Below are 26,088 nucleotides of genomic sequence, written 5' to 3'. Positions count from 1 at the left end.
CTCAGAAAGTTCCAGGTTTCTGTTCCTCAGAGACCCAGACTAGACCCAAAGGCATCATGTTTTCAAGATATAAGAGGGAGCTGGGTGGTGGTGGCGCACACTTTTAATCCCAGCACTCAGGAGGCAGAGGCAAGTGTGTTTGAGGCCAGCCTGGGCTACAGAGTGAGTTTCAGGACAGCCAGGGCTACACAGGAAACCCTGTCTCAAAACCAAAGGAGTAAGAGAGAGGATGACTGGACACCAGCTCCCCACGACCCTGAGGAGCCACCCACTCATTCATATCCGGAGAAGTAAAGAGACAAATGGTTTATTCAGGGAGGGGGAAAGCCCAAGCCAAAAGTACCCCTCCCCGCCCCTGCAAGCTGACCCGAGCGGCCCCATCAGCCCAGAGCGGGAGACAAGCCCCCAAACACCCAGTGCTGCTGCTGATCTGGCCCTCTCAAAGCCTAGTGACATGTGACATGGATGGGGGCTGACTCCCCTGATGTGTGTGGTACCTCCCAAGCGACACCACTCTTACCAGCCCACCTGCTGCCCCACACTGGGAAGAGTACCCAATTCCATATGAGTGAAAGTCTACGGGCAAATTTTCATGAGCGCGCTGCGGTCATCAGAGGACCCGTTCCCCCACCCCCAGCCATGGTGGAGAAATATCTAGGCTACGATCCTCTTGCCAGGCAGGAGGGCCCATTCTCCAGCCTTGCGGCCTCAAAGTAGACATGGTGGAGCCTCACAGCTGGACCAGGAAAAAGCCAGGATGCTGAGAGTATCCTCTAAGGTGTGGCCAGGCCACACAGGCTTGGGTGAGTGGGATCCAAGAGGACACACAGGACCGGTTCCTTCCTGACAGACTCGGGCTACTGATAAAAACGTGAGTCCAAGAGATGGGCACAGAGAAGTTGCCTTAACTGGGCACCTACCGTCCACAGTGGAGGGAAATGGTCACCAAGCCTGGACATGGTAGACCCCAGGCTGGGGAAACAGACTGGCACCAAGCGGACCTGGTGACCAGCTTTGGGAGAGGTTTACAAGAAAGGAGCCCAACTGTCTCTCACCCTGTGCTAGGCAACTTGGCCTCGCACATAGAAATCACAGTGACTGTATGTCATCAAGCAGAAAAGGAACCCATAGGGGAGCAGAGGAAGCCAGAGTGCCCCGGGGTGGGGTGGGGGGCTGCTAGAGGCTGTGGGAGGGCAGAGTGGGGCGGGGCTCCTGCCCCGCGAGTGCGCAGCAGCTTGGAAAGCGGGAGCGACAGGAGAATGGGGTTGCGGGGCTCCACGCTGAACTCAGGGGGCCTCGTTGGATCCCATCCCGCTGCCTTTGTTGACGTAGAATGGCCGGTAGTGAGACTGTGAGGGAAACGGAAACGGGAGTGATTAGCCAGGTGGTAGCAGAACTCCCTAACCAGCCTACCACCCTAGACCTCCCCAAGCAATGCTGGACCAAACCCACAAGCCGCTTGTGCCCTGTGGCCTGCAAGAGCTACCCACCTATCTTGCTACCAGGAGGCGGCCCCTGATAGCATCAGAACTTCTGGGTCCAAAGTCTAACTAGAGCCCATTCCTGTCACTTAGTATATGAGCTTGGATTTCATCCACTACGGACAATGTCCTCTGAGTGCCACCACGGCCACCATGTGCATAGGACTTGGTGTTCTACAAAACTACACAGCACCATGCCAAGGGCTCTCCGTCGACAGACTCAATTAGGTTTTACAACCATCCAATTAAATAGGCTACTGTGACCATGGCCACTTTATGAGTAAGCAAACCAGGGCGCAGAGAGGCTAGGCGACTTGCCCAAGTCACCCAGCTGGTGAACAGGGGGAGCAGGATGGGAGACCCAGAGGTTGGACTCCAAGATCCCATCATCCCCTGCCCCACCCCATTTCTTGGTCTCATTCTTGTGTCTCGGGCACTTCACATGTCGGCTTAGGCTCTCTACATGATTCTCCCTAGCAGATGGGGACAGAATGAGTGAACCGCTGCCCCAGCCCACAGTGTTCCCCAACCACCAACCATAACTGTGGAGTATGAGTCTCTCTGGCCAGAGGCATGAACAGCTTTGCCAACCTCCGCTCTGGGTCATGCATGTCACATGACAATTTCGGGGAAATCGGCCCTTCTCCTTTGGTCCCTTCTCCTTTGGTCTTCCTAATTCCTGCCTCGGGGCTCTGAGAAGTCAAGTCCCCTGGGCTGAAATGGAAGAGCAAAGTGGAGCTGTCCCTGGCTACTAGAGCACCAGTAGCCTCAGGAGGGTCTCGGGAGGGAATCAGCCCTGTCCCTAAGTGGGTCAGACATGGAGCTGCTCTGTGCCTCCCAGACACTCCTGGTCTGTGACTCCAGGAGGCAGGCCTAGGCAATGCCAGGGCAGGAGGGTTTGCAGCCCAGACCTGAGCTAAACCATCCATTCACAGAGGAAGAAACTGAGGCCCAAGAAGGAAAACTGAGCATGGACAGCGTTGTGAGGCCGCTCTAAGAAAGCAGGGCCTAATGCCAGGTTCTCCAGCCCTCAGGTCCATTCCAGGGCCCCTAAAGCAGTCCACAGGGTGAGATGAATGGATTTTCCTTTCAGAAAGCCTGGGTCAATAGCACATATGGATTGCAGGCCAGTGAACATGGCTGCAGTCTGAGAGGCTGGGGCAATGGGTGAACAGGGCTCTCATTTCCATCGCTCCCTAATTAGGATCGCAGTATGTGAGAGTTAGAAGGACTATGCAATCACGCGGGCTGAGGAATTCAAGTTAGAAATGGGAAAACTGAGGCATGGAAGATCAACTCATACACGATCGCATAGCAAGCTGGTGATGGCTGGGTCCCAATTGCCAGGCAGCCTGAGTCTTAGGCTGGCCTCTGTGCACGCTACACTGGCTTCCATCGTCCCAGCACTAGGTGCCAGTTGGACACCACAGCCCTGTCCTGCTGGAGCCCTCAGAGGCTGGAGAGCCTTCTCTATGGGGACTCAGGTCTGGGGGACAGGAATGCATATGATAGGGAGAGGAACGATCTTCTCCCATTATCGGCTTTCCACAGTCCTGCTGCTTCGATGCCCTTGGGCCCAGCTCCACATTACACACGCAATCACTTAGCTCCTCTCGCCCACAAATTAAAGAGTTTTTCCAATTAAACCAGCCCCAGCTGCTCTTTGGAGAACAGAGCAAATCCTGTGCTCTGACCTCAAAATGCAAAAGCAGCGGAAGCCAAGAGCTCTGGCCTCATCTCAACAAAGCCCTGATGCTACCTGCGTGGTAGGCTGCTTAGCCCTCTCAGGAACCACCACAGACCCTGGGAGGAAAACATTAGGGGAGATGAAGTCTCTGGTTACTGCCGTTCCCAGGCCAGGGTAAGATGCATCCAGTCTGCAGGGAACGGGGAGGGGGGGGCACTTCATCTCACCATCGTATTGTAAGAATGAAGAGCCTTGACAGGGGTATGTGGTTCTGAGGTGCCAGCAGGTGGTCTGGGTCCTTGGCCACACACACCACCAGTGCCGCTTTCTAATAATCCCAGCTTAAGGTTATTAGAGAGTAAATCCTGAATATAGGTTCCTAGTGTTCCAGCTCCCCCAAACACACACTATCACCCCTAATGGCCTCTATGTTATGAGAACTGGAAAGTAGCCCCAAGAGAGGGACCCACCTCCGGGATGCCTGTCCAGTGAACTAAGTAATTTACAATCATACACCTCTTGGAGACCAAGCCACCACAGATGCCCAGTTATCGCTTGCAAACGCAAACACGGGCTGTCCATGCTACAGATTCTAAACTGAGGTCAAAGGCCGTGTGTGTTTACCCAGGTCCCCTACATATAAGCCTGTGTGTGTCTCTCTCTCCCTTTGCTACATGCAGTTGCTTAGGCCATTGCCGCCTCCCGTTTTCCCAGCGTGGCCCAGAGAAGTTCTTCTCTTCCCACAGACCCTGAAAGCCTACACCGTTGCCAGGCCACTGGACATGCCCATGCTCCGCAGCTCCCCCACCCCCACCCCCAAAGTGCACCTTACTCACCAGCAAAGTCTGCTTGCCAGATTTCCAAGTCTGAGGCTGGGCCTTGGAAGCCTGGCTCCGGAGGATGGAGGGATAGCCTGGGAAGAAGACAAGATGCTCCAGTCAAGAGGAGCCTGAGCTGGTGCTCAGGGACCCCCCCAGAGAGAGCAGCACAGCTGCCTGCCCCAGAGTCACCCCCAAAGCATCATCTAGCCCAAGAGCAAGTTCAGCCACCTGCAGAGGTGTGCAGCAGCTGGGTTGGTGCAGTTGCCAACTGGAGATCCTGGGAGGCTAGCCAGAGGAAGGAGGCGGGCAAGGCAGACAGAAGGAGGCGCCAGCCAGGGAGACAGGGACAGACAGCAGGAGAATATTGTCTCCCAGTCCAGGGCTCTACTACACTGCTCGGACTACCACCCACTCACCCTGAGGGCTTACCACCAAAGACTCGTCCCTTTCCCAGAGTCCAGGACAATCCTTCAGTCAGCAGCCCCTGCCAGCACTGCCCAGAAGGAAGGACTCCTGGCTCTGCTGGGCTGGGCTGGGCTGGGGTGATGGGTCTCATTTATGGAGCTCCACTTGCGCCAAGTACCATGTGAGTGTCTGCCCCTTGCTTGGAGTCTCCCCCCCCCCTCCCCCCATCTCCTCTAACTCAGCAGTTAGCCTGAGCCACACGTGCCGGCCAGCAGCTATCAGGACTGGAAACCACAGCTTGCCAGATTCCAAAATCCATAATCCCATTCCCTCTGCCTGGCTCTGGCTGGGTCACAGCTCACTAGCAGCAGACCAGGAACCCACAGACGGGCAGCCATTTGCCGGTGTGGCTGTCACTCAAGGTTAGGACAGCAAGCCCAAGATCCCAGCAGGTGGCTCTCCGTCCTTGGGGAGCAGATGCTAGCCCAGGATGAAGCTACCTGCTGCCTCCCTGGCCCTCCTTCTCAGCCCAGGGACCTCTATAAAGAACTTAAGTGCACAGCACAGTGGAAACCCCACTCAGCCCACAGGGCAAACAGCAGTGGTTTTGGGAAGAACCTGGGCTGTGACTGGGAGAATGAGAAGCTGGGGAGATGAACAGCACCTGTCCTTGGCAGCCACTGTCCAGTGAGGCTGCGACTGCATGGGGTAAGCCGTACCACCTGCCACTTCCCACAACAGCCCTGAGCAAGAATCCCTGGGCATGCCCCTGCATCTAGCATCGTCTGGCGTGGGAGCTACCTGAGAAAGAGAAGATTCTATGGGTCCTGAGTGATGATGAAGACTGGGAACTGAGACCTCGCCTCTCAGTTTCCAGAAAGAAAAACCCGTACCAGCCATAAGAGCTAAGGGTAGGGACAGGGGTGGCCCAGGAGAACCATCTTGGCAGCAGGCAGAAGTCCAGAGAGAGTGAGCTGGGACCGCAGGGGCCGGGGACATGCATGTCTCTCTGGGGAGCTCTGAAGAAGAGGGACCAGGACACCCTTGAAGTGGCAGAGATCTCCCACAGGACGGCCCACCTGCCCTACTATGGCAGCGGAAGGGAAGGGATGGGAAGAAGGTGGGTACCGGGATTGTTTTTAAACAGCCCACTGCGGTCCAGTGGCTTGGAAAACTCGGCAGTGGCCTGTCCCAAGGTTGTGAACTGATAGGGGGTTTTCCCAGTGCCTGCTGGGAGAGAGAGAGGTGTTAGCAGCATGCGCCTACTATCCAAGAGGCCGAGACTCTAACACCTCACGGGGTGGGGGTGAGGTTGGGGTGGGGTGCTGTACTCTCCTGTGCCCCACAGCCTTGCTCAGACCTGGGAGCTGGAGCTGGCTTGCCCCCCACCCCACCCCATCCCCGCATTCCCTGTCTGCCTGTGGGCCTAGTAGAGGGGATGGAGAAGGGGATCTCTGGAATTAGGGCAACCTGTCTAGGCCATTTCAATCATCCTGGTGAGTTACTATGCTTGAGGGTAAGGTGGGCTCACTGAATCTGAGAAGAGGTCCTTCCAGGGCGGGCCTTAGCTGGAGGGGGCCCCCAGTCTGATGGGGAATGTGTGAGGCCCAAGAGCTGTTACCCTCTGTGTCAGGTGGCCTTTAGGCTAGGCTTGAGCAAGGAACAGGTAAGCTGGAAGCCAGCGTGCCAAGGTGAGTCCCAGAGTGTCCCAGGCCTGGCCCAGGGGCTGGTCTTCTCCTGGTTCCTACAGGCTGGAACCCCTTATTCATACCTTTCTTCATATTGGTAGCAGCCCACGAATCCTGTCCTCGATAGAGGCTGTGCCCTATCCTGGGCTGGACCACTAAGTGCTAAAGCCACTTCAGAGGCCACTGTTTGCTGTGGAGTTTTTTTTGGGGGGATGTGCCCCAGACAGCTCCTTTCTCTCTCCATCCCAAGAGACCCAGCCTCTGATCCTCCCAGGACAGGTGTTTCGGGTGTAGGGAGAGGTGAAATCCCTACCCATCCGAATTGCCTCTATGGCCTAGAGAGAGAGACAGACCCTGGGCCTGCTACACACAGGTAGTAGTACACACTACTACACCACTCACTGCTACACACTGCTTCAAGCCTAGATCCTCAGGGTGACCCCAACCCCAGGGGTGCAGGAGGGATAGACCATTCAACCAGTTCAAGACCTACGGGAATACGGTAAGTAGGGGTCAAGTATAGGAAAAGAAAGTCACACCCAAGAGGCCTGATCCCACTTCCCCAGAGAGGCGGTTGCAAGATGACTCTTGGGAAACCCTGGGGGGGGGGGGGGCTAGTAAACTGCTGGGAGTCAGTGGGTAAACAGAGTTAAATCAACTCTGTAGCAGAGAGGCTGGGAAAGTAATGCAAAAGAAGCATTTGGGCCAGGTGGTAGGGATGCCTCTCCAGTCACTGAGACCTGTTGTCCCAGCCCTTCTTTAGGAGCCTTATGTATGTCAACACTGCCCTAGCCCGGCCCCTTTCCCCGCCTTGGGATGCACCAAAGGTCCAGGCTCAGCCTCCATCTAGGTCAGAGGCCTCACCTCCAGAAAGCGAGGGAAGAGCTAGCCAGAGAGGGAACAGAGACTCAGCAGGGGCAGCCTCCAGGCAAAGCAAGAGCTCACCTTTCAGGGAGAAGGAGGAGTTGCCTTGTACAGTGGGCAGGTCCTCAGAGTTCTGAACAGTGGACGAGTACTCCCAGACTCTGGAGGTGTAGTTACCTGGCAGGAAAAGAAGGCACGTCAGACCCAGGTAGGCTGGCCTGCAGAAGGGACCAAGACAAGAGCAATTCCTTGACCCTTGGTCCCTCTGCCACCTGTGAGGTCAGCGTGCCCCAATGCCTGCTCACACTTGCCCAGTCGCCCCTGCTGTGGAAGGTGTATAAAGGATAGGTGTGTTCCTGCAGGCCACTGTCCTCAGAATAAGACACGGATTTGTACTTTCCAGTGTGTGTGGTGAGATGTAGAGTGGCCCACAGGAAGGGTCAAGAGGATACCTCTATCCACCTTTACACGGGGGTCCAAGGATCAAACTCAGGTCACCAGGCTCACACACCAAGGACCTTTACCCACTGAGCCATCTCGTCGGATCCTGTCCTCAGAATGGGTGATGGGAGAAGCCCTTAGCACAGTCCATGGGTCTTGCATGAACTGCTCGTTCCCACCCATTCCCACTCACTTCCTGGAATTCCAGCCAAGTTGTGATCTCACTTCCTCCAGCAACAGCGTCTTTCTTGCCTCTGGCTTTGGATCCAGAATGGTCCTTTACTTGGGATGTGCCCTTGCTCCCCATCCTGAGCAAATTCATAGAGCATGTCTCCATGTCACCTCCCTGAGGACCCCGTGTGTGCCTCTTCCTGCTGCCTCTCATCACCCTGCACATCCTGTGCCCTGGGTTGCAGTTGGCTGTTTAATTGTCCATCTCCTGTGGTGCTGGAGACATGCTTGTTTGGCCCAACATCAAACCGGTGCCTGGCAGAGCCTTATTCCTGAAGGTACTCGCTGCACGTTTGATGGATGCATGTGTTAACTAATGAGCAAATAAATCCAAACACATCCTGTCACTTGGGGACAGAGACAGTTGACAGAAGGCCTGGTGGCCTGTTCGTGGGGGTGAACATGCTAACAGACAGCTATGTGCAAGGAGGTTTCTGTGGTGTAGAGAAAGGGGAAATAGGGAGAAACAGCGAAGGCATCAGAAGACTTTGGAGTCCCCATTGATGAGGCACCCAGTGCTTCCTCAGCAGCAGAGAGCCTTGGGTACCCCCCAACTCAAGCTCCCTCTGGAACAGCGCCCACTAGCCCATGTGGTCCTTTTGTCCCTAACAGATGAATTGGGCGAAATGAGGCAAGTAACCACCCTGAAGTTGGATTTGGGGGCCTCCCCCAGCAAGAGTCAGGACGCAAGGATACACCTCTGCTGAGTCATATACTAGCCATGAAGTGGTTGCCGCTGTTGCTACTAACAGTGTTGCTACTGTTCTCTCCTATAGGTGCTTTCTGGGTTGGTCACAGCTGTACACCTTTTGTATATGGAATGAAGGATAGGTGATAGGTGGGCAGGTGTGCATGCATGTATGCACATGTGCCTGTGGAGGCCAGAGGTCAACATCAGGTGTCTGTGGTCACTTATCCACATCGTTGGGGACAGAGTCCCTTTTGAACCTGGAGCTTGCTGATTTGGCTAGAGTGACTAGTCATAACCTGGGATTCCCGCGCCGCCCCCCCCCCCTGTCTCCTAGCACTGAGATTCCAGGCACATGGAGCCATTCTCAGCTTTTGTGCATGAGTGGTAGGAGTCAAACTCAAGTCCTTGTGTTTTCGTGGCAAGCACTTTACCAACTAAACTAGCTCCTTGGCCCCTATAGATATGAATCTCAATGAACAGTAGAGAGGCCCAGCCATCGCCCTCTCCACCAGATGGCAGTGGCCTTCCAGTGTCCAGGGACCTATTCTTCATTGAAGACTCTTCCAAGGGCTGGATCTGGGTGGGTGTGCCTGGTGGAACTAGCCCAACACCCACGAGCTCCAGGACAGAATCAGGGCCCCCCAAACAGAGGCTTCAGGAGCACACAGCCCTGACCTGGAGCACAGTGGTCCCCTTAGCACACAGTACAGGAGATCCCATATTTGACAGCTCCCCTGGGAAAGGCACATCCCCACCCCACCACACTGCTGTCCTAAGGAGATGTGGTGGTGCCTCTGGGATTTCCAGGCACACCCATGTCAGGTCATGCCTTCCTTTCCATTTGCAGCTTAGATAAATCATTTTCGCTACTGCGTGGCTAGTACAAAAGTCAACTCAGGTCTGTCAGCCTTCAGTCCTGATACTTGCCGGGAGAGGCCCCCACAGCCAACCCCACGGTAGACACTCAACCCATTTCCGCTACTCATCCCTCAAGGATAAGAAGAGCAAATGGACTGGGTTTCAGTAGCTTCTCTCTGCCTCACCAATGACATCATGCATTTCTGCATTAGCCAGCATACATGTACACGCGTGCGTGTGCACACACACATACACACACACACACACACACACACACACACACACACACACACACGCACACACACCCTGTGCTGGGTAGTCAAGACATTCAAATTCAATCCATGGCTCAGCCCTGGTACCTGCATCCTATATTCCCTCCTGCACACCTACATGGGCCCCTGCCTACCCTAAGCTGAGCCGCCTCCTACCTTTTGTACCATACAGATTGTTGAAATTCTTCTGGTTGGTCTCCTTGGAGAGGCGGCTGGGCGATGATGGCTGGTAAGATGTCCGGCCCCCACCTGTGGAGCAGAAACATCATTGCCTGTGGCCTCTGACTTATTGAGGGGAATCTTAGACAGGACCCCAAATATCCCCCTGAGATCCCACTGGATCCCATCAGGAACAGTTCCTGGGTCTAGCCTGAGGCAGTCACAAAACTCATCACCCAAATGGGGACCCTTTGGGAAGCAGAGGGGACACTATTGACCATTGTCCCCAGAGCACTAGAATTCTGGATGGTTCTGAGTGTGCTAAGATGCTCAGTCATTCTACTTGGGAGCTTTGAGAGCAGGAGGCTGACAAGCCAACATGTCGTTCCTGAGCCAGTGCCGGTCTGAACTGGACTGCAGAGGCTGGGATCCTGGGCAGTAGGTGGAAAGAGAGGCCATGGCAGTGGTTGAGGAGGCCATGGCAGAGGCTTTGGGTCCTCACCCGACAGACCTAGCCTCCTACAGAAGACAAATGAGCCAGCTGGGAACTTGTCCCAGGTATCAGCACAGCCTGTGGCTTCTCACCGCCCTCCTGCATTGGGTTCCCACACAGTCCTGTGTCAGGGCCCTGCATAGTCTCTACCCCTCTTGCCTAGACACCATACACCACACCCACTGCGGGCTCACCCAGCCCAGCACCTGCCTGCCCGTTCTCTTTCCGTCACAGCCCTGCCCCCACCCTGGACCCCACCTCTGCACTGGCCAGAGAGCCCCTCCTTCCTGAGCCTGAGAACTAACTTCTTCAAGGGAGGGGGGCCATCGTCCCTGCCTAATCCCACTGACTCCAAACTTCCAGGCTTGGCCGGTAGCCTTTAGTGGCCCTGTTCCCCTGGTCCTCTTGACGTCTCAGCAGCTCCTCCCATGCCTCTCCTCCACCCTGAGCCTGGGAGCTGCAGGTGTCCTGCCCATCCTGTCCCTGCAGGGCAGGGACACCAGAGGAACCTGTTTCTTCCACCTGCAGATGTCACAACTGACTCATGGGGCCAAGCCTGAGGGGACAGGGACCAGGCTTGGTGGCAGGTGGCACTCCCCACACCTGGTGGTCAGCAGCGGGGCCACTCTGTCCCTGGCTCTCCCTTATGCAGGGAGAAGCAAGCAGGAGCCAGTGGGGTTGGGACTGCCCCAACAGGCTAGTTCTTGACTGGGGGGAGAGCCAAAGAGACCAGACTAGGACAAGGCAGAGATGGGCTTTTAAGGAGAGGGCTGCTGGAGATCCAGTCCGCACAGTTTGTCCTTTCATGGAACTGGCTAAGAGCAGAGCTCTGAGCAGAGAGGGGACAGGACTGATGTCAGAGCCTGGTTCACCCCAGGAATGTCAGAGGCGAAATCCCAGTACCCCTCTGCCGCCTAGAACTTCCCAAAAAGTCTGCATGTTGTTTTGAAAGGCGGGGTATAGAACTTCCTGTCTGATGAGCTCACTTCTCCCAATCCCTAGCCCTGCCCACTGCGGATTTATCCATCTGTCAGTGACCGCTCAGGGCCTCTGGCTTCTCTCTCTTGAGCTAAGCGCCTTCCCAGACTTTTCCCTGCCCACCCCAGCCTCAACTCTCCAGCACCCCGCTCTCCTCTCCAGGCCCCCTGGCTCCCACATGCACCTGCACACCCCCTCTACCCTGGGCCTGTGACCCGGTCCATCCATCCTTATGTAACAAGCACTGCTGTGGTCTGTTGCTGGAGTCTAAGAATGTTCAGATGATCCTGAGCCAGGGACAGGCAGGCCTGGCCTACGTCCCCAGGCTGTCTCCCTAGAGGGTAGGGCTAAGGAGGCAGGTGACTCCAGGGAAAAATACAGAGGGGCAGACTGGAGGCAGCACACAGGGACAGGAAGTAGGTGCCAGACACACTGAGTTATATGGTCACTCGACCCAGGAGGGACCTGTCTGAGAGGGACTTGGGACCTCGGCCATTGGTAACCTACTCTCCCTCACCCTTGGGTGTGAGGTACATGGAGTATCTCTTCATGGTGTCAGGCGTGCTCCACTCACTCCCGTAGCTGCTCGTGTAGCTGTTCATGTAGCGATGGTCACCACCTGGAAGAGAGGTGGGTCAGCAGAGGGTCAGATGGGGACGAGGAGCTGGCTCACAGGGAGAGCCAAACTCTCACGGCCTCAGAGAAGGTGGCAACACTGTGTCCACACCGGCCCTGCTCCTCCAGTGAACCACCTCCCAGACACACAGTCTCCTCCTTGCAAGGGCAATTGTGTGCACAGCAAGGAGATACCCAGTTCTGGTACCCATTTCTTGTTTGATCCGTACATCAACTCTTGGGCAGGTATGAGCATCTCCATGTGACAGAAAGGGAAACCAAGGCTCAGGAGGTGAGGGCAGTGAGTTGCCCCTGGTAATATGACAATCAAGGTAGAGTTGGGATTTGATACCTGGCCCCCCTTCATACCTCAGCCCAGCCACTGCAGGCAGCATTGGGTGGTTGACTGAGGTCCTGTCTTAGCCTCTGTGGTCCAGCGATCTGGCCAGCTGCGAGCTGCACACAGCTGCAGACCCTTAAACCCCAACTAACCTGTCTCTCAGTGCCCAACTCCGCCTCTTACCCTGGTGCCCTCCACCCCCTCTCGCCCCTTACTACTTCCTGACTTCTATTTCCTCCATCCTCCTCACTGTCTCTCAGGTAAGGAGTGAATGGCTTGCACCTATCCCTCATCTTCATCTCCATCACCAGCATCTAGCAAGATCCTGGCACACAGTAGACTAAAAGTGTTTGTCTAGCCCTGGTACCTCTAAATCGAAGATCTCTGGAGGTGGCCTGGTGCCTCTGAGCCCTGGGCCTGTGGGGGTGGGAATGTATGTACCTCTGGTCTGGTAGTCCAGCCATCAGCAGGGAGCAGCAGAGAGTCAATCCCAGGCCTGACTCATATGCCACCCATCCTCTCTCTCCTACAACAGATACCATCATCTAGCCACTAGGCCACCGTGACAAAAACATGACAGAGACAGAGGAGGCTTCCCCTGGGCCCACGGCATAGGTGCAGGGCAGCTGAGTCAGCACACCGAACCTGGCTCCTGGCTACCACCTCACTACACACCTTACACGGGACGCCGGACCACACCTGCACAGAGACACCAAGGCAGGAGCCATCATGACCTAGAAATGGGACAGCGAGCCGCCCGGAGGCTGGGTGGTTCCTACAAGGTTCACAGGCCACCCTAGCCCAGTTAGGACCGTCCTCTCGCATCTGTCCAAACCATACCCAGGTACTCCCCTGCAAGGTTTGCACCACAGAGACGAAGACGGTCCTTCCTCAAACCACTGATGCTGCTGATATCTGTGGTGGTGGCCTTGCTTGAGATGAGAAGGTACAGCAGCCGGACTAGCAGGGTGAAGCCCAACAGCAGCCCCTCCCCATCGGCTGGGGGCCCTTGGAAAGGCCGCTTTTCTGAGTATCAACCTGGACGTCCGCACCCAGCAAGGGAGCAGGGAAGGGGTAAGATAGGCAGGAGCTCAGCATACTGCCTGCGTCCTGGGAGCCCTCAATCACCTCAGCTGTCACCATCCCCATTAGGATCATGGCGACGTCATTAGGAAAAGGATGGCAGGATCTGAGTGTCATTTTTAAGCCAAATGATTGTCTTGCTAAAATGGCATATCTGTCCTTAGGTGTGATTGAGCATCCCCCATATTTCACAGGGACACTGCATGGTGTCATACACGGGTGGTTTCCTGCACACTCCTAGGCCCCTCTCCTCTGGGAAGAGTGATGTGCTCCACCCAGGGACACTGCATGGTATCATACACGGGTGGTTTCCTGCACACTCCTCTGGGAAGAGTGATGTGCTCCACCTGGAGACCAGACAGAATCATTTCCATTGTGTGTCGATGGCTAAGAGGCCTTAATCAGGCTGTTTTTGAAGACCTTGCACAGGACCTGAGCCACTGGGGTGTGGCCTTGGAGAAAGTACCTAGGCTTCAGGCCCTAAAGGGATCGGGATTGGGTAGAATGGGGCTTAATAGGGCAGTTCCTCAAGTTAGGAGGCTTTCTGTGAGATAATTCAGTTGACCTCTACAGGGAAAACATGACTCAGAGAAGGAGCTGATTTCAGGGCAGGTGAGTCAGAAAGACACGCCATGCCCCATCATCTCCAGCCTACCACCAGGCCAATTTCAGCCTGTGGGCTCAACACTATTCAGCACAGCCATGGTGACGGGCCTCACTCCAAGCTCAGATGGAATTCTAGGTTACTTCTGAAGCCTGCCACTCATCTGTTCGAAGTAGCAGCAGTATGCAACTGCTGGGTTAGACCTGACTATCACATGGAGATCTGAATGAAACCAGTCCTTGATGCTAATGAATGGCCCAGAGAGGAGGCACCTGTAAAGCAGTTCCCAGAATCTCACTGCTCTAGAGGCCTCTGGTAATACCTGCCAGTTCAGTGGGGGTGTACTAGAATCCCTAAACTCTAGTCTGAGCATGGTCCCATAGTTGAGTGAACGGGGACCATGAGGAGTCAGTTATGTAGGTTCCTGTCTACATCAAGCAGCAGAATTGACTGAGAAACACTCACAGCCTCAACCCCGTGGACAAGGGAGTACCCACCATTCTCCATATGGTTCCTCTCAATGAAGTTGCGGCTCAAATCAGCCTTGCACATCTTCTCAACATGGCGCATGCACACATTGAGCAGGTCATCCTTGAAGTTGCCAAGTGACTGTCCCAGACCCTCTCCCTCCAGCAGGACATGGTAGGTGGGCAGAGGTGGAGGAAGGGAGTAATTGCTCATCAGTGCACCAAATTCCTACCAAGAAAGAAAAGCAGCCATTGACTTTGCCAGTCTTTGTGAGTTATGGGGACCTTGGTCTACAAGGGAGCTCTCGGTTTAGCTGGAGACTCTGCTGAGAGCCAGAGGGCTGAGCTCTAGGATCAGCTCACTAGCTAGCCTTACTTTTCCTCACTTGGACAGACGAGTCAGCTAAAGTCAGCCTTGATTGAATTAGCATCCCAAGGAGTGACTCCACGGCTCCCCGCACTGGTGTGTACATAGCACACACACACAGGAGGTTGTGAAAGTGGCACAAGCTGTGTATGCTTGGGGGACTTTTGTAGACTAAAGAGGAACATGAAAATACTAGGAAAGTGCGGGTATTTCCATCTTTACTGTCCCACCCAATCCTGCCTCCACAGCTCCCTTCTCCTTTGCTGGAGCATCCCTCCTCCTTCTCAAGTCCTAAGCAGCCTGCAAGACCCTATCCGGACTCCACCGCCTCCACAAAGTTGTCCTTAGATTGCTCCAGCCCGCCGGCCCTTCTCTGAATTTCCATAGGCACTTATCTCCTGAGCCACACGCTTTATCATTTAATTACACACTTTTCCATATTGTTCTCTAATTGTACATGTCTTATCTTCCCAGCTGGATTGCAGCTGCTTGGGGGCAGAAACCATGTCTTATACTTCTCTATTCACCATGGCACCTGATAGAGTCCTGCATGCCCAGGAGTACCAAAACATTCTAGCAGACAGAAAGATGGATGCATGAATACACAAACAGACTAGATCAAAGATAAAAGAAATTTGCAACACTCTTATGCCATTCCTCCCTTACCCAAAGCAGGCATTACTAATTAATCACAGAACTCTTTCTTATCAAGCCTGGAGCACTGCTGGTACATAGCAATTGAACTTGGTACAAGGTGACATTTGTGTGCCGTCCTTAGAGTAGTAGAGAGTAGACTGGATAGAAAATTAAGCAGATGGAAGGATTAGTACTGAACGGATAGATAAATGGTGGGTAGATGGGTAGTGAGTAGATGAGTGTTGGTAATGAGTGGATGGACGGTGGGTGGGTAGGTGGGTGGGTAGGTAGGCAATGAGTGAATGGGTGATAGGTGGGTGGATTAGTAATGACTGGAGGGGTAATGGATGGATAGATGGATGGATGGTGGGTGGATTGATGCTAGGTAGATGAATAGTGAGCATACAGGTAATGGGTGAGTGGATGGATGAATGAATGAATGGTGAGCAGATAGGTAATGGGTGGGTGGATTGGTGGGTGGATGGTGAGTGGATGAGTAGTGAGTGGATGGGTAGTGAATGGGTAGATAAATGGATTGATAGTGGGTGGATGGGTAGTAGGCAGGTAATGAGCCTATGTATGGATAAATGGATGGATAGTGGGTCAATGAGTGGTGGGTAATACATGCATGGATGAATAATGAATGAGAGCCTGAGAAACTGGACGAGGTGAGTGAGAGGACTGAGAATCTGAACGGTGGAGTCTGCTACCTGCAGAAACAGCACCGAGTCACTGATGCTGTGCAGCTGCTCTCGGGTCTGCTTGTCCTCATGCAGCACCTTGGCCCTCTCATCCAAAGCATCCACGATCACTTTCACTTGGTCCACAGCATCCTGCTCCCGCTGCTCCAGCGCGGCTCTCACTTCCTCCTTTTGCTTCTCCAGGTCCCTCACCAGGTCCCTGAAGTTCTGCTCCAGGATAGCCTTCTCATTGGTGGTAAAGCTCTAGGTCCAGAATTGGGGGAGGAAGAAGAGTTGCATTAAAGAAAAAAAGAAAAAACTAGGTTTCCAACAGACTCAAAGAGCCCCCAGGGCCCTAACTTTGCAAGCCTTCTTACCCACAAATCTCATTCAAAGGCACCATTGAGGGATGCCACTTACTGATCACAATGCCAGTGTTTGGGTGGTTGATTTGGGTGGATTGCTTTGTTAATGCTGTCTTTTGAGACAGGATCTCAAGTATGCCAGGCTAGCATCAGACTTACTAAGTAGTCAAGGCTTTGAATTACCGGTCCTTCTGCCTCTACCCATTAAGTGCTGAGATTACAGATGTGTGTCACCACGTCTGTCTGCAGGTGTTTCTTATTGTCTACTCTTCCTTATCTACCGTGACTCTTTCCCCTGGGTGGGTCAACATGAGCCACTATTCCATGCTCAAGTGACTCTCTACAGGCCCAGACAATCTCCTTCAAGTCAGGGTATGCTTGCTGAAACTCCAACCAGAGCAAACATTATTTGCAAAGTAAATCAGTTGGCTGTTCCTGCAGCCAGGCTCCACACTCCGTAACTTCGTACTAGTTTGCAATTATCGAAGCCACAGCAGACATACCACTTACCAAGCTGGCCCAAGTAGAAAAGAAATGGCATGTATTTAGTAGCTGGGTAGTCTGGTGGGCAAAGCAGGCATTAGAGGACATTGGAAGACTCATTGAAGAACGGGTCTAGGATCTTTGTTTGCTGGTTCAGATGACAGGCAAAATCCCAAACGAGGAAGAATGGGGATCACTGTGGGCCAAAGCCTGGAGGTCTGCCTTCTCCCCAGCAAGGTAGGCAAGTGAGGGTGCAGCAGGGGAGCCTGAGGCTGCTCACCTTGATCCGGTCCTTCTCCTTCTGCCACTTCTCAGCCTCATCTTCAATCTCAATGATTTTTAGCTGCAGCTGCTCCTTCTGCAGTGACAGCTCAGTCTGCGGGGAAATATGGGGGTTGAAGCTGTCAGGAGCAGGGAGAGAGGGGAACAGAACCAGAGACCCAGACGGGTGACTCACCAGAAGAGCAAACTCGGGAAGATTCAACACTCCTCCTCATAGCCCTTCACTCAGCAAATGGTATCAGTGCCCCAGATCTGCTGGGCTTTGTGCCAGTGGCCAAGAATCCAGCAATGCATGGAACACCATACTTCTGTACTCTTGGACCACTAGAGCTGAGCAGCTCGGCCGTGTCCTTATAGGGACTAAGCCTCCTAGATCCTTCCCACCTAATGAAGGGCGGGAGGCTCTTGCTCCTTTCCGTGGGCCTGGGGCCATGGGGGAAAGAGAGGATCTACACTCAAGCCAGTCCCGCAGAGCCCTGCCCAGGGAGCGGCTTGCAACAGTAACCCAATGCAGCGTCTCTGTGGCATGACACAGGGCCTTGTGTTGCAAGCAAGAGCTGGCCTTGCCGCCGGCACAGACTCGGTTCAGGCAGGCACAGCTGTAAGCCTGTTCCTGAGAACGGGAACACATCTGCAGTATAGGCAAGACGGGGACTCTTCCCCAGGCTCTCTGAAGGAAAGCATACAGCGTGAGGGTAAGGCAGGGGAGGAGAGGACCCCTGTTTAGAGGCACACAGACTGTTGGATCCTGAGGCATCTGGAAAGTGGCTCTATCAGGGCACAGAGACATCAGCATTACATCCATGCTTGGCTTCCGCGTGGGGGAAGGTCCTTCTCTGAAAACCCGGCTGTAACTGGGGCAGATTGGAAGGCATGATGCTAAAGCTAAAATCAAGGATATCTCTTTTTTTTTCTATTGGGCCCCTCTGGAGTTCCTAAAGCCCTGTCTAAAGCATGGAAGATAAGGGGGTGATCATTCAGAGAAGTCTTACATGACTCAGAGCTCCCCACAATCACTGTGGTTTGAAACAGACTCTTTCCCCTTTTCTAGCCATCTCCCTAAGGAACCTATAAGAACAGCCAAGGTGAGGAAATCACAAACCATGAGGATGATGAGCTTTCCCGGCAAGGAGGTGTGAGCAGCTGGACCTGGAGCAACATCGGCTGCCTTTGAACAATTCACCAAACAGAAGGATGCCCACGGGGTGTCTGCAGCAGAGCCTGAGGGGATACCTGGACGCTTGCTACAAACCCCCAGAGCAGGGCATCTAATTGTAGACAGGCTCCCACTGGCCTTTTAGACATGGTGTCCAGAGGTGAGGAAGGCAGGGATGCGGGAGCCACAGAGACCCCCAGATAGGAAGTCCTGCTTCCATGGTCTGCCCATCACCTCCACACTCCCAGGCTCTCCGGGCAAGAAGAGTCTAAGATGTTCTGCGTAAGCACCTACCCCACCTCCAAAGTCTGAAAACCCCACGGCATGGAAAATGTCATCACCAGAGAGGAAGAGCGGCTTTCAAGAAGAAATGAGGTGGGGACTGGGCCAGGTCTCTGGAACGAGGCTTGGGAGAAGACAGTGAAGGGAGGGAAGAGAAGGAAGAGAGTAAGGCCCCACCCTCCAACTCTGCTCTCTGAGGGTGAAGAGTCAGAGAGGCCAGGAAACAAAGGCTGGCCGACCTAGCGATCTGAAGACTCTAAGGTGGTCCAGGCCTGAGCAGCAGATCTGCATCCCGGGGGACAGAAGAAGAGAGAGGATGGGCCCATCCCAGCAACTTTCCCATCCCTGAAGAATTCCTGGGGAGACCAGGGTCAAAGTACAGCCGGAGGGGGCCTCCCATCTTCTGCAGCTGAACCTTTTGAATTGGTTACCCCAGAGCTCACAAATAAGAATCCAAGATTGAGACCCCTAACCACCACCCACAGGCAGGCTGTGAAGTCTTACTAAGTTCCTTAACTTCTCTAAGTCTCAGTAGTATCAGCTATGCTATGGAGGTAACCTAAGCACCCACACCCACTACAGAGGATGAAGGAGAGATGGGAATCTGTAAGCAAAACTCCCAGAAAGCACCTGGCACAGAGAAAGCACTGAGTGAATAATGTCCCCATGGCCACATCTCTATGGCACCTCCCAGGTGGGGCAAGGCAGTAGGCGTGACAGGTGTGCTCAGGTGACTGTGCTGTGTTGGATGCTGAGGCTGGTCCATGGGATCTGATGGAGTCCAGATGTGGTATGGACACAGGATACAGAGGGCAGGCTGAGGGATGGACAGTGGCTGAGACATCCGACTTGAGATGTAAGATATCGTGAACACTTGGAAGTGGAGGACCCTGAGGGAAGCAGGATCGAGGTAGAAAAGGCTAAGGACAGAAAAAGTTCTGCAACTGGAAGAAGGTGAAAACCAGACTCTAGAGCGAGGGGTGAGCAGTGGCTCCAAGAGACGCCTCTCCGGGGCTGTAGGGCCAGCCCACAGCTGAGTAAAGGGCCCTTCCTAGAAGAATGGATTGGCCAGCCAAGAGGAAGAAAGGAGGTGCTGAGTCCAAGGGGTAGAGATCAGTGTGGCTTAAGCCAAGAAGCATCTAAGCCAAGGATAAAGAGAGATCAGCCCTGGGAGTCTACTCTGTGAAAGGGAGGGGGGAGGAGGTCAGGGGCCATCTGAGGTCTGGAGGGAAGAGTGGAGGTGTTGGCCAGCCACCTATGTTGGGAGGAGGAGGGGACCAGCCTGGACACGTGCAGGGGCAGGATCAGAAGTGGAGACGAGCTGTCTGCAGCAGTGGGCGGTGGGATGGATCAGGGCAGAGGAGAGACAGGCTCAAAGGAAGCTGGACACCGGCTGGGAGGCACCCGGTACCCGCTCCGCAGTCGGCAAGACCAGACCTGCAGGACACAGAAGGGTCCTGGGGCTGGGAGCAGGACCACAATAATGGTCCCTTCTCTCCCCTAGGAGAAGTCCTGCCCACTGAGGAGAGGGGTTCGGGTCAGATCTCTAGGGGGATGTGCCTCAAATCTTAGCGCTCGTCAGTTTTTTCCGTACAGGAATTAACAACAGGGTGTCCAAAGACGCCATAGCCACAGGAGGAAAGTCAATGGAGCTGTTGAGTATCTCCTACAGGTCAAAGCACCTGGGAAAGTCAGTGGTGTTAACCATGCTTTGAAGGTGCAGCCACCGAGACCTAGAGGGACCATGCAGCTGGCCTGAGTGTGCACAGTGAGAAAGACAGACGTAAAAACCAAGAAGCAATCACGGGGCACACTTCTTATTCTGTGGCCCTCAGAGGCACCTCTCGGGCAGTCTAGACAGAGATCTTGTCCTTCTCCCGTTTTCCCATCTCCTTGAAGCTGGTGAAGTTCAGCAATTCTCCCCTTTCTGCCTCCCCCCACCCACAAGAGCTCCAACTTCCTCTCTTCCACTCTCCCTCCTCCCACAGAATGTAGAGGCGAACCCAGATGTCTGCCAGGCCTCAGCTCCCCAGTGCTCCACCCCTCCCCATCCCTCCCACTCTTGCTTCTTTCGCTTTACCCTGCCCAGGCCTGTCCCTAAATGCTTCCTTTGTTCCCTTCTCCCACACTGTCTGGGGCCTCTCCTCTCTGATGGCAGGGATGGCCCTTGCATGCATGCATGCGTGGGTCACCCAGCACGGAAACTCTTATGGCCTTGAGTGAGTAGAGGTCCCCTGAGAGTAGAGGGGTAGTGGGCGCAGTCTGTGGTGCTCCAGCCTAGATTGGCCATCAAGTGTAGACATAATCAAGCACTAGACAGGTGGACCGGTAGGGCCCCCCGGGAGAGAAAATCTGACTGGCCAAGATCTTCCGTCAGCCTGAACTAACTGCATGGGCCCTGGGCTGTGACATTTGCCAAATGAGCCAGTTAATTGCCAAATTTGTACTCCCAGACACATGGTAATTACCTGGATAAGAATCTGAAATGCCGAATAGATTTCGTATTTCTATGCTCCCACGTCAAACAGCCCTGTATCTGTCCATGGACTTCAATGAGGTCCCCTTCTCACTCCCTCTGCTTCCTCACAGCCTTGGGTCAGAGGAAGATGCTGCCTGGGGTGAGAGGCTTCATCCTGGCATCTGCAGACCAGCAATGAACTCTGCAGACATCACCACCACCCATCTCTTAGCCTCAGCTTCCTGGTAGTTGAATTGGGCTACCTTCCCTTGCCCAGCTATACATTAGAATCCGTGTGACCCAGAACCTCCTGGAGCAAGGCCTGGGACTCTGTGTGTGAACAAGTCATGGAGTAACCCCAGCCTGCAGCCTGTTGTTCAGAGGCCCTTGGAGTTGATGGTCACAAGAAGACTCTTCCAATCCCGCTGGGAAAAGAGGTTTGGAGTGATGGAGAGAAATCCCAGCCCCTCTGCTCTGTTCCCCTGGCCTTTGTGTGAGTCTCTGCACCTCTGAGCCTGGTGTGGTACCCCACCACACCAGGCTTCATTTGTAACCATGCAAATGCCTAGCCCAGCCCTGGCCCACACATGAGCTCCATGGAGACTGGATCACCACCCACCTGCCTGGTTCTCACTTTCCCTCCTGTTTCCTGTCTCTAAATCTCTCATTTGATTGATCCCCTCAGTATGCAACTGAGCATGCCCCTGTCTCCTACTTAGACCAGACGTTCTCTTTGAAAATGCCCAGAGAGAGTCTAGGCACCCTGGCTTTTAGTCTGGCTCCTCTTCCTGGATCCCAGTCCCCAGTATCTGCCCAAAGAGCTTTCTTCCCCAAACCAGCAGGGCAAGAAACCCAAGGACCAGTGGCTGCATTAGCCACCTAGTGGCTCAGCCTTGCTCAGAGAGTTGGGCAAGAAGATGAGAAATCAAGCCAAGGGGCACAGTAAGAGAACTGAGCCAGATAATGTCTAAAATGTGGACAAGTCACTGAATACAATCCCCTTTAGGGTGACACTCCAGTTTGAATGTCATCAGGACATTGTCAACTCAGAGACCATGTCAAATATGCCTTAAAACAGGGCCATCTAGAGCAGGCAGCTATAACAGGAGGGACTTGGGATGGATAGGGAAGTCAGTGGGTAAATAGGATGTCCATGTCCCTCTTCATCTATTTCCTAACAGAGCTTGAGAAAACCCAGAGGGATAAGCTAGACCAGTGAGCAGTTCTGGGACCACTTGGGGCATTCAGAGTGGAGAGGGAAACACTGAGGTCCACTAGAGAAAGGGATCATCATATGGCACACCACACACACACAGTCTGTGCTCCAAGTCTGCACATAGACTGAGGTCCAGAGTGCCCGTGGCCGTGGGTGTCGCCTTCAGTTTTGAGCAACCACCCCAGCCACTGCTTAGTGACCTCACCTGGCCTCACCACCAGCCCGCAGAGCTGGTTCTGCCTGCTTCCTCGCACGAAGCCGTGTGGGAGCCGGTGTGGGAGCATTTCAGATGCCTTCAGAGGATGCCAGCATTGACACTCTGCTTCACACCAGTCCATCGTTCTGGGTCAAAGTCCCCCAAGTCCAACATCCCATAATAGCAGGCCCTAGACAGACTGCTTCAGTGCTGTCTTCTGGCGGCTCAGTCCCACTCCTCTCATCGATCCTTGTGTTGCAAGAACATACACAGGCCAGTCGTGTACACACACACACACACACACACACATACGTTACCCCAAGTTCCCACGGTAGCAGTCACTCCAGGATCCCATCCCCTTCCAAGGTGATCTCAACTATTACAAGAAGACCTAGGCGCATCTTTCCCCAACACTAACATTAGCCAGGTTCCTTCCTTTCCTTGGGTGTGCCGTAAAGAGTAGACTATGAGGCTGTGAACGCTCATTGGGTCTGGTACTCTCCTCTGCAGTTCCGTGTTTATGTGTCTGTACACTTGGGAGGGGTGTCCCATCTTGTCTGTCTGTCTGAGCCTCCACGTCCTTACCCACATCGCAAGCCCTGGAGGTCAAGGACTCTCTGAGCCCTCCAGCAGCCCCTGACTGAGAACAGCAAACTTAGAGCTCTTGGGGTCTCCGGGTCAGGCTGCCCACACCTTCCTGCTGCCCCAGACCCAGCTCTTCTGCAGGCCCTCACCGTGAAGCCAATGCATAGAAAAGAGACCCGTGTGTTCACCTGGCTCCCAGGGGAAACAGGACCTGAAATATTTGCTTCCTGGGCCCACTTTGTTCCCTTCTCACCCCCAGAGTCCTCACAGATGTTTCTAAGAATCCTGGGGCATCACAGAGATGTCTGTCCCTCAGTTTCATATGGAGGGAAATGAGCCACCGTCTTACAGCTAGTGACAGCCTCCTAGCAGCCAACCTGAGACTCTGCTGCCTCATTCCCAGTGCCCGCCATTCTGTTCTGAATTCCAAGTACAGTCCCCAGGAATGAGCGTCATGCTCCTGCCCTCTGTCTCCCATCATGAAGCTAAGAGCTGAGCTGGGGCCAGGAGATGCTGGGGTCAAGGGATATTGGGATTAGGGGATACTGGGGTCAAGGGATGCTGGGGCCAAGGGATGCTGGGGTCAGGGGATGCTGGGGCCAGGGGATGCTGGGGCCAAGGGATGCTGGGGTTAGGGGATGCTGGGGCCAGGGGATGCTGGGGTTAGGGGATGCTGGGGCCAGGGGATGCTGGGGCCAAGGGATGCTGGGGTTAGGGGATGCTGGGGTTAGGGGATGCTGGGGCCAAGGGATGCTGGGGTCAGGGAATGCTGGGGGTCAGGGGATGCTAGGGTCAGAAAAAGCTGAAGACATCTTTGAGAACCAAACGAAGCTTCTAAGAGAGGGTGTCTGAGTCTGTTCCCACCTGTAACTCAGCACCTGCTGAGTAGGGAAAGAGACACAGAATGAGAGTGACCAGCAAGCACATGATCAGGAAGCTGGGTGAGGAGACACCTTCTGCTACTTGGGGTACAAAAGCTAATGAGAAAGTAAAGCCCCTGCACTGGCCACCAGGAAGATTTGTCCCTGGGGAGGGCCACATGCAGCTGGGGGAGTGAGCTCAGCAGGGACAAGGCCAGCGGCCCCAGCTGGGCCCTAACCCAGAATACCTTCCCCAGGTGCATCATATCCACAAGTCTCCACTTGCCCCTGCCCCTCCTCATGCAAGTACCGCCTAATCACACCCGGGGAATTCACACAAACACACTTACGTAGCCCACACACAAATATGGGCAGACACCCACGTTCGCAGACACCCGAGTGCATATAAAACACACATTTACATCCACCCACCCACACATGCTCTGCCTCCAGTGCTGTCCACCCACAGGCACAGACCTGTCGGCTGAAGCCACACAAAGTACACGGGGGGGGGGGGGGGGGGGGGGCACTGAGAGCAGAGTGAGGGAGGCCAAAGTGGGGGGTGGGGGTGAAAGGAGTGGCTTTGGGACCAGGTAGAGCAAGCAGAGTAAGAGTCCCAAGGGGGTGGGGTGTAGGGGGGGGCTTCCAGGTTAGGGCACAGCAAACCTGGAGCCAGCAAAAAGGGAGCCCTTGAGTCCCCTCTTAGTGTCATCCTCACTCTTGAGAGTCCAATCCTGCTCTGTAAGGAAGAGTTTGAGAGAGAGAGAGAGAGAGAGAGAGAGAGAGAGAGAGAGAGAGAGAGAGAGAGAGAGAGAGAGAGAGTAGAGGCCAGAAGAAGAGTTCAATACAGTTCTGTTTAACACTCTGGCCTGACTTAGATTTAGTTCATGAACTTGGTCCAGCTTCTTCTAATCTTTCTGGAGCTTCTATTCGCTCACTTAAGGGATGCCCCTCTCCCAAGATCTTTGGCGGTTAGAGTGACCTCTGACACCACCACCACCACCACCACCACCACCACCACCCGCCCCCAGGCTGGAGGTTGGGGGTGATGAGACTTGTTTTCTAAAAGAGCGGAGCACAGTGGAGACTTAAGTCCCCAGTGAGGGTCCAGGTGGGAGGGGTAAGCGGGGAGCAGCGAGGGGCCTGGCAAATCACCTCCTTCTCAGCCTTGGCCTCCTCCACGGTCACAGTGCTGTGGTTCTTGTGTTCCTGGAACATGCAGAGGTAGCAGATGCAGGTCTGGTCGGTCTGGCAGAAGAGCTCCATGGTCTTGCCGTGCAAAGGGCACTTTCGGGCCTCGAAGTCCCGGATGGGCTCGAGCAGCTGGTGGTCACGGAAGGCGGCGCCCTCCAGGTGGGGCTTCAGATGCAGCTCACAGAAGGAAGCCTGGCACACCAGGCAGGACTTGACGGCCTTCTGCTTGTTACCGATGCAGGAGTCGCACAGCACCTCCTCGGAGCCAGACTTAGACCGCAGCAGGAGGCCGGAGTCAGGCCTGGGGTAGCTATTCCTGCGGACCTCCCCTGGCTCCACGATGGTCACCGTGGGTTTGCGGGGCTCAGAGAAGATGGACTTTCGCAGCTCCCCCTTCTCAGCAAAGGTCACAGGCGGCTTCTTGGAAGCTCCCAGCTGGAGCCCGGCATAAGGAGACCGCCTGCCTTCCGCAGAGTCCATGCTGAAGTAGTTGGAGCCCTTGTCGTCCACGGACTCCACAAACTGGATGATAGGCCTGCGCCACTCATTGCTGGAAAACAGGGCACTTTTCCCCTCCCCTGACTTCAGGGCACTGCCCAGGGTCTTGCCCTCCGTCACCTCCCCACTGTGCCCGTTGGTTGTCTTGGTATCCTTGCTGTCTGCTTTAGTGCCATTCTCCAGGCTGCCGTTGGGACCCGATGGGCTGCGGGCGTCCCTGGCTTCCGGGCTGGCCCCATTGCTCCTGGAGGTATCGGCACCTTCCATGGCAGGTCACTTGCTGGCCTGTTTCTGGGGCTTGGGGTCTCGTGGTCGGTGACTTCAGCGGGTGTCTCCGGCAGGGAGTGGGGCTGGCAGCCAGAGCCCAGGGACACACCTGTGGGGAGGAGAAGGTGGGGCAGGAGGAGGAGCCATAGGAGGAGCAATCTGACACAACGGGCCCAGAGAGACAGGCGGGGCAGAGTGGCTAATGACCTGGGCCACGCCCGCACATTCACGCCCAGCCTGGGATTTTTAAAGAAGTGTTTTGTTTTGTTTTTTCTCCCACTTTTATTACTTCCCACCATGGACAACCAGTTCAGCTGCTTCCATCTGATGTACTTCTAGCGGGGAGGCGGAGCCTCTGTCCTCACAGGTGGGCAAGCAAGCTTTG

The 26,088-nt window shown here is 54.6% G+C and overlaps 1 protein-coding gene across 3 annotated transcripts; it reads right to left on the bottom strand.

Moving 5' to 3' along the window:
• Positions 1–291: 291 nt before the first annotated feature.
• On the bottom strand, positions 292–25,814 carry Trim29 (tripartite motif containing 29). Of its 3 annotated transcripts, none has more exons than XM_076576067.1 (10): positions 24,900–25,809; positions 16,990–17,085; positions 15,892–16,125; positions 14,209–14,407; positions 11,587–11,688; positions 9,596–9,688; positions 7,028–7,123; positions 5,523–5,624; positions 4,005–4,081; positions 292–1,349 (listed from the first exon to the last, which is right to left on the bottom strand). In XM_076576067.1, the coding sequence occupies exons 1-10, from the start codon at positions 25,701–25,703 to the stop codon at positions 1,287–1,289; spliced, it is 1,866 nt and encodes a 621-aa protein (XP_076432182.1). In that variant the 5' UTR covers positions 25,704–25,809; the 3' UTR covers positions 292–1,286. The 3 variants fall into 3 exon arrangements, with proteins under 3 accessions (XP_076432182.1, XP_076432183.1, XP_006981305.2); XM_076576068.1 differs by having other exon boundaries at positions 5,523–5,621; XM_006981243.3 differs by lacking the exon at positions 5,523–5,624 and having other exon boundaries at positions 24,900–25,814.
• Positions 25,815–26,088: the final 274 nt, after the last annotated feature.

The sequence above is a fragment of the Peromyscus maniculatus genome, chromosome 7 (genome assembly GCF_049852395.1).
Source record: "Peromyscus maniculatus bairdii isolate BWxNUB_F1_BW_parent chromosome 7, HU_Pman_BW_mat_3.1, whole genome shotgun sequence".
Classification (NCBI taxonomy): Eukaryota; Metazoa; Chordata; class Mammalia; order Rodentia; family Cricetidae; genus Peromyscus; species Peromyscus maniculatus.
Note: the sequence above shows the minus strand (reverse complement) of the source record. Positions and strands in the feature narration are given on the sequence as shown.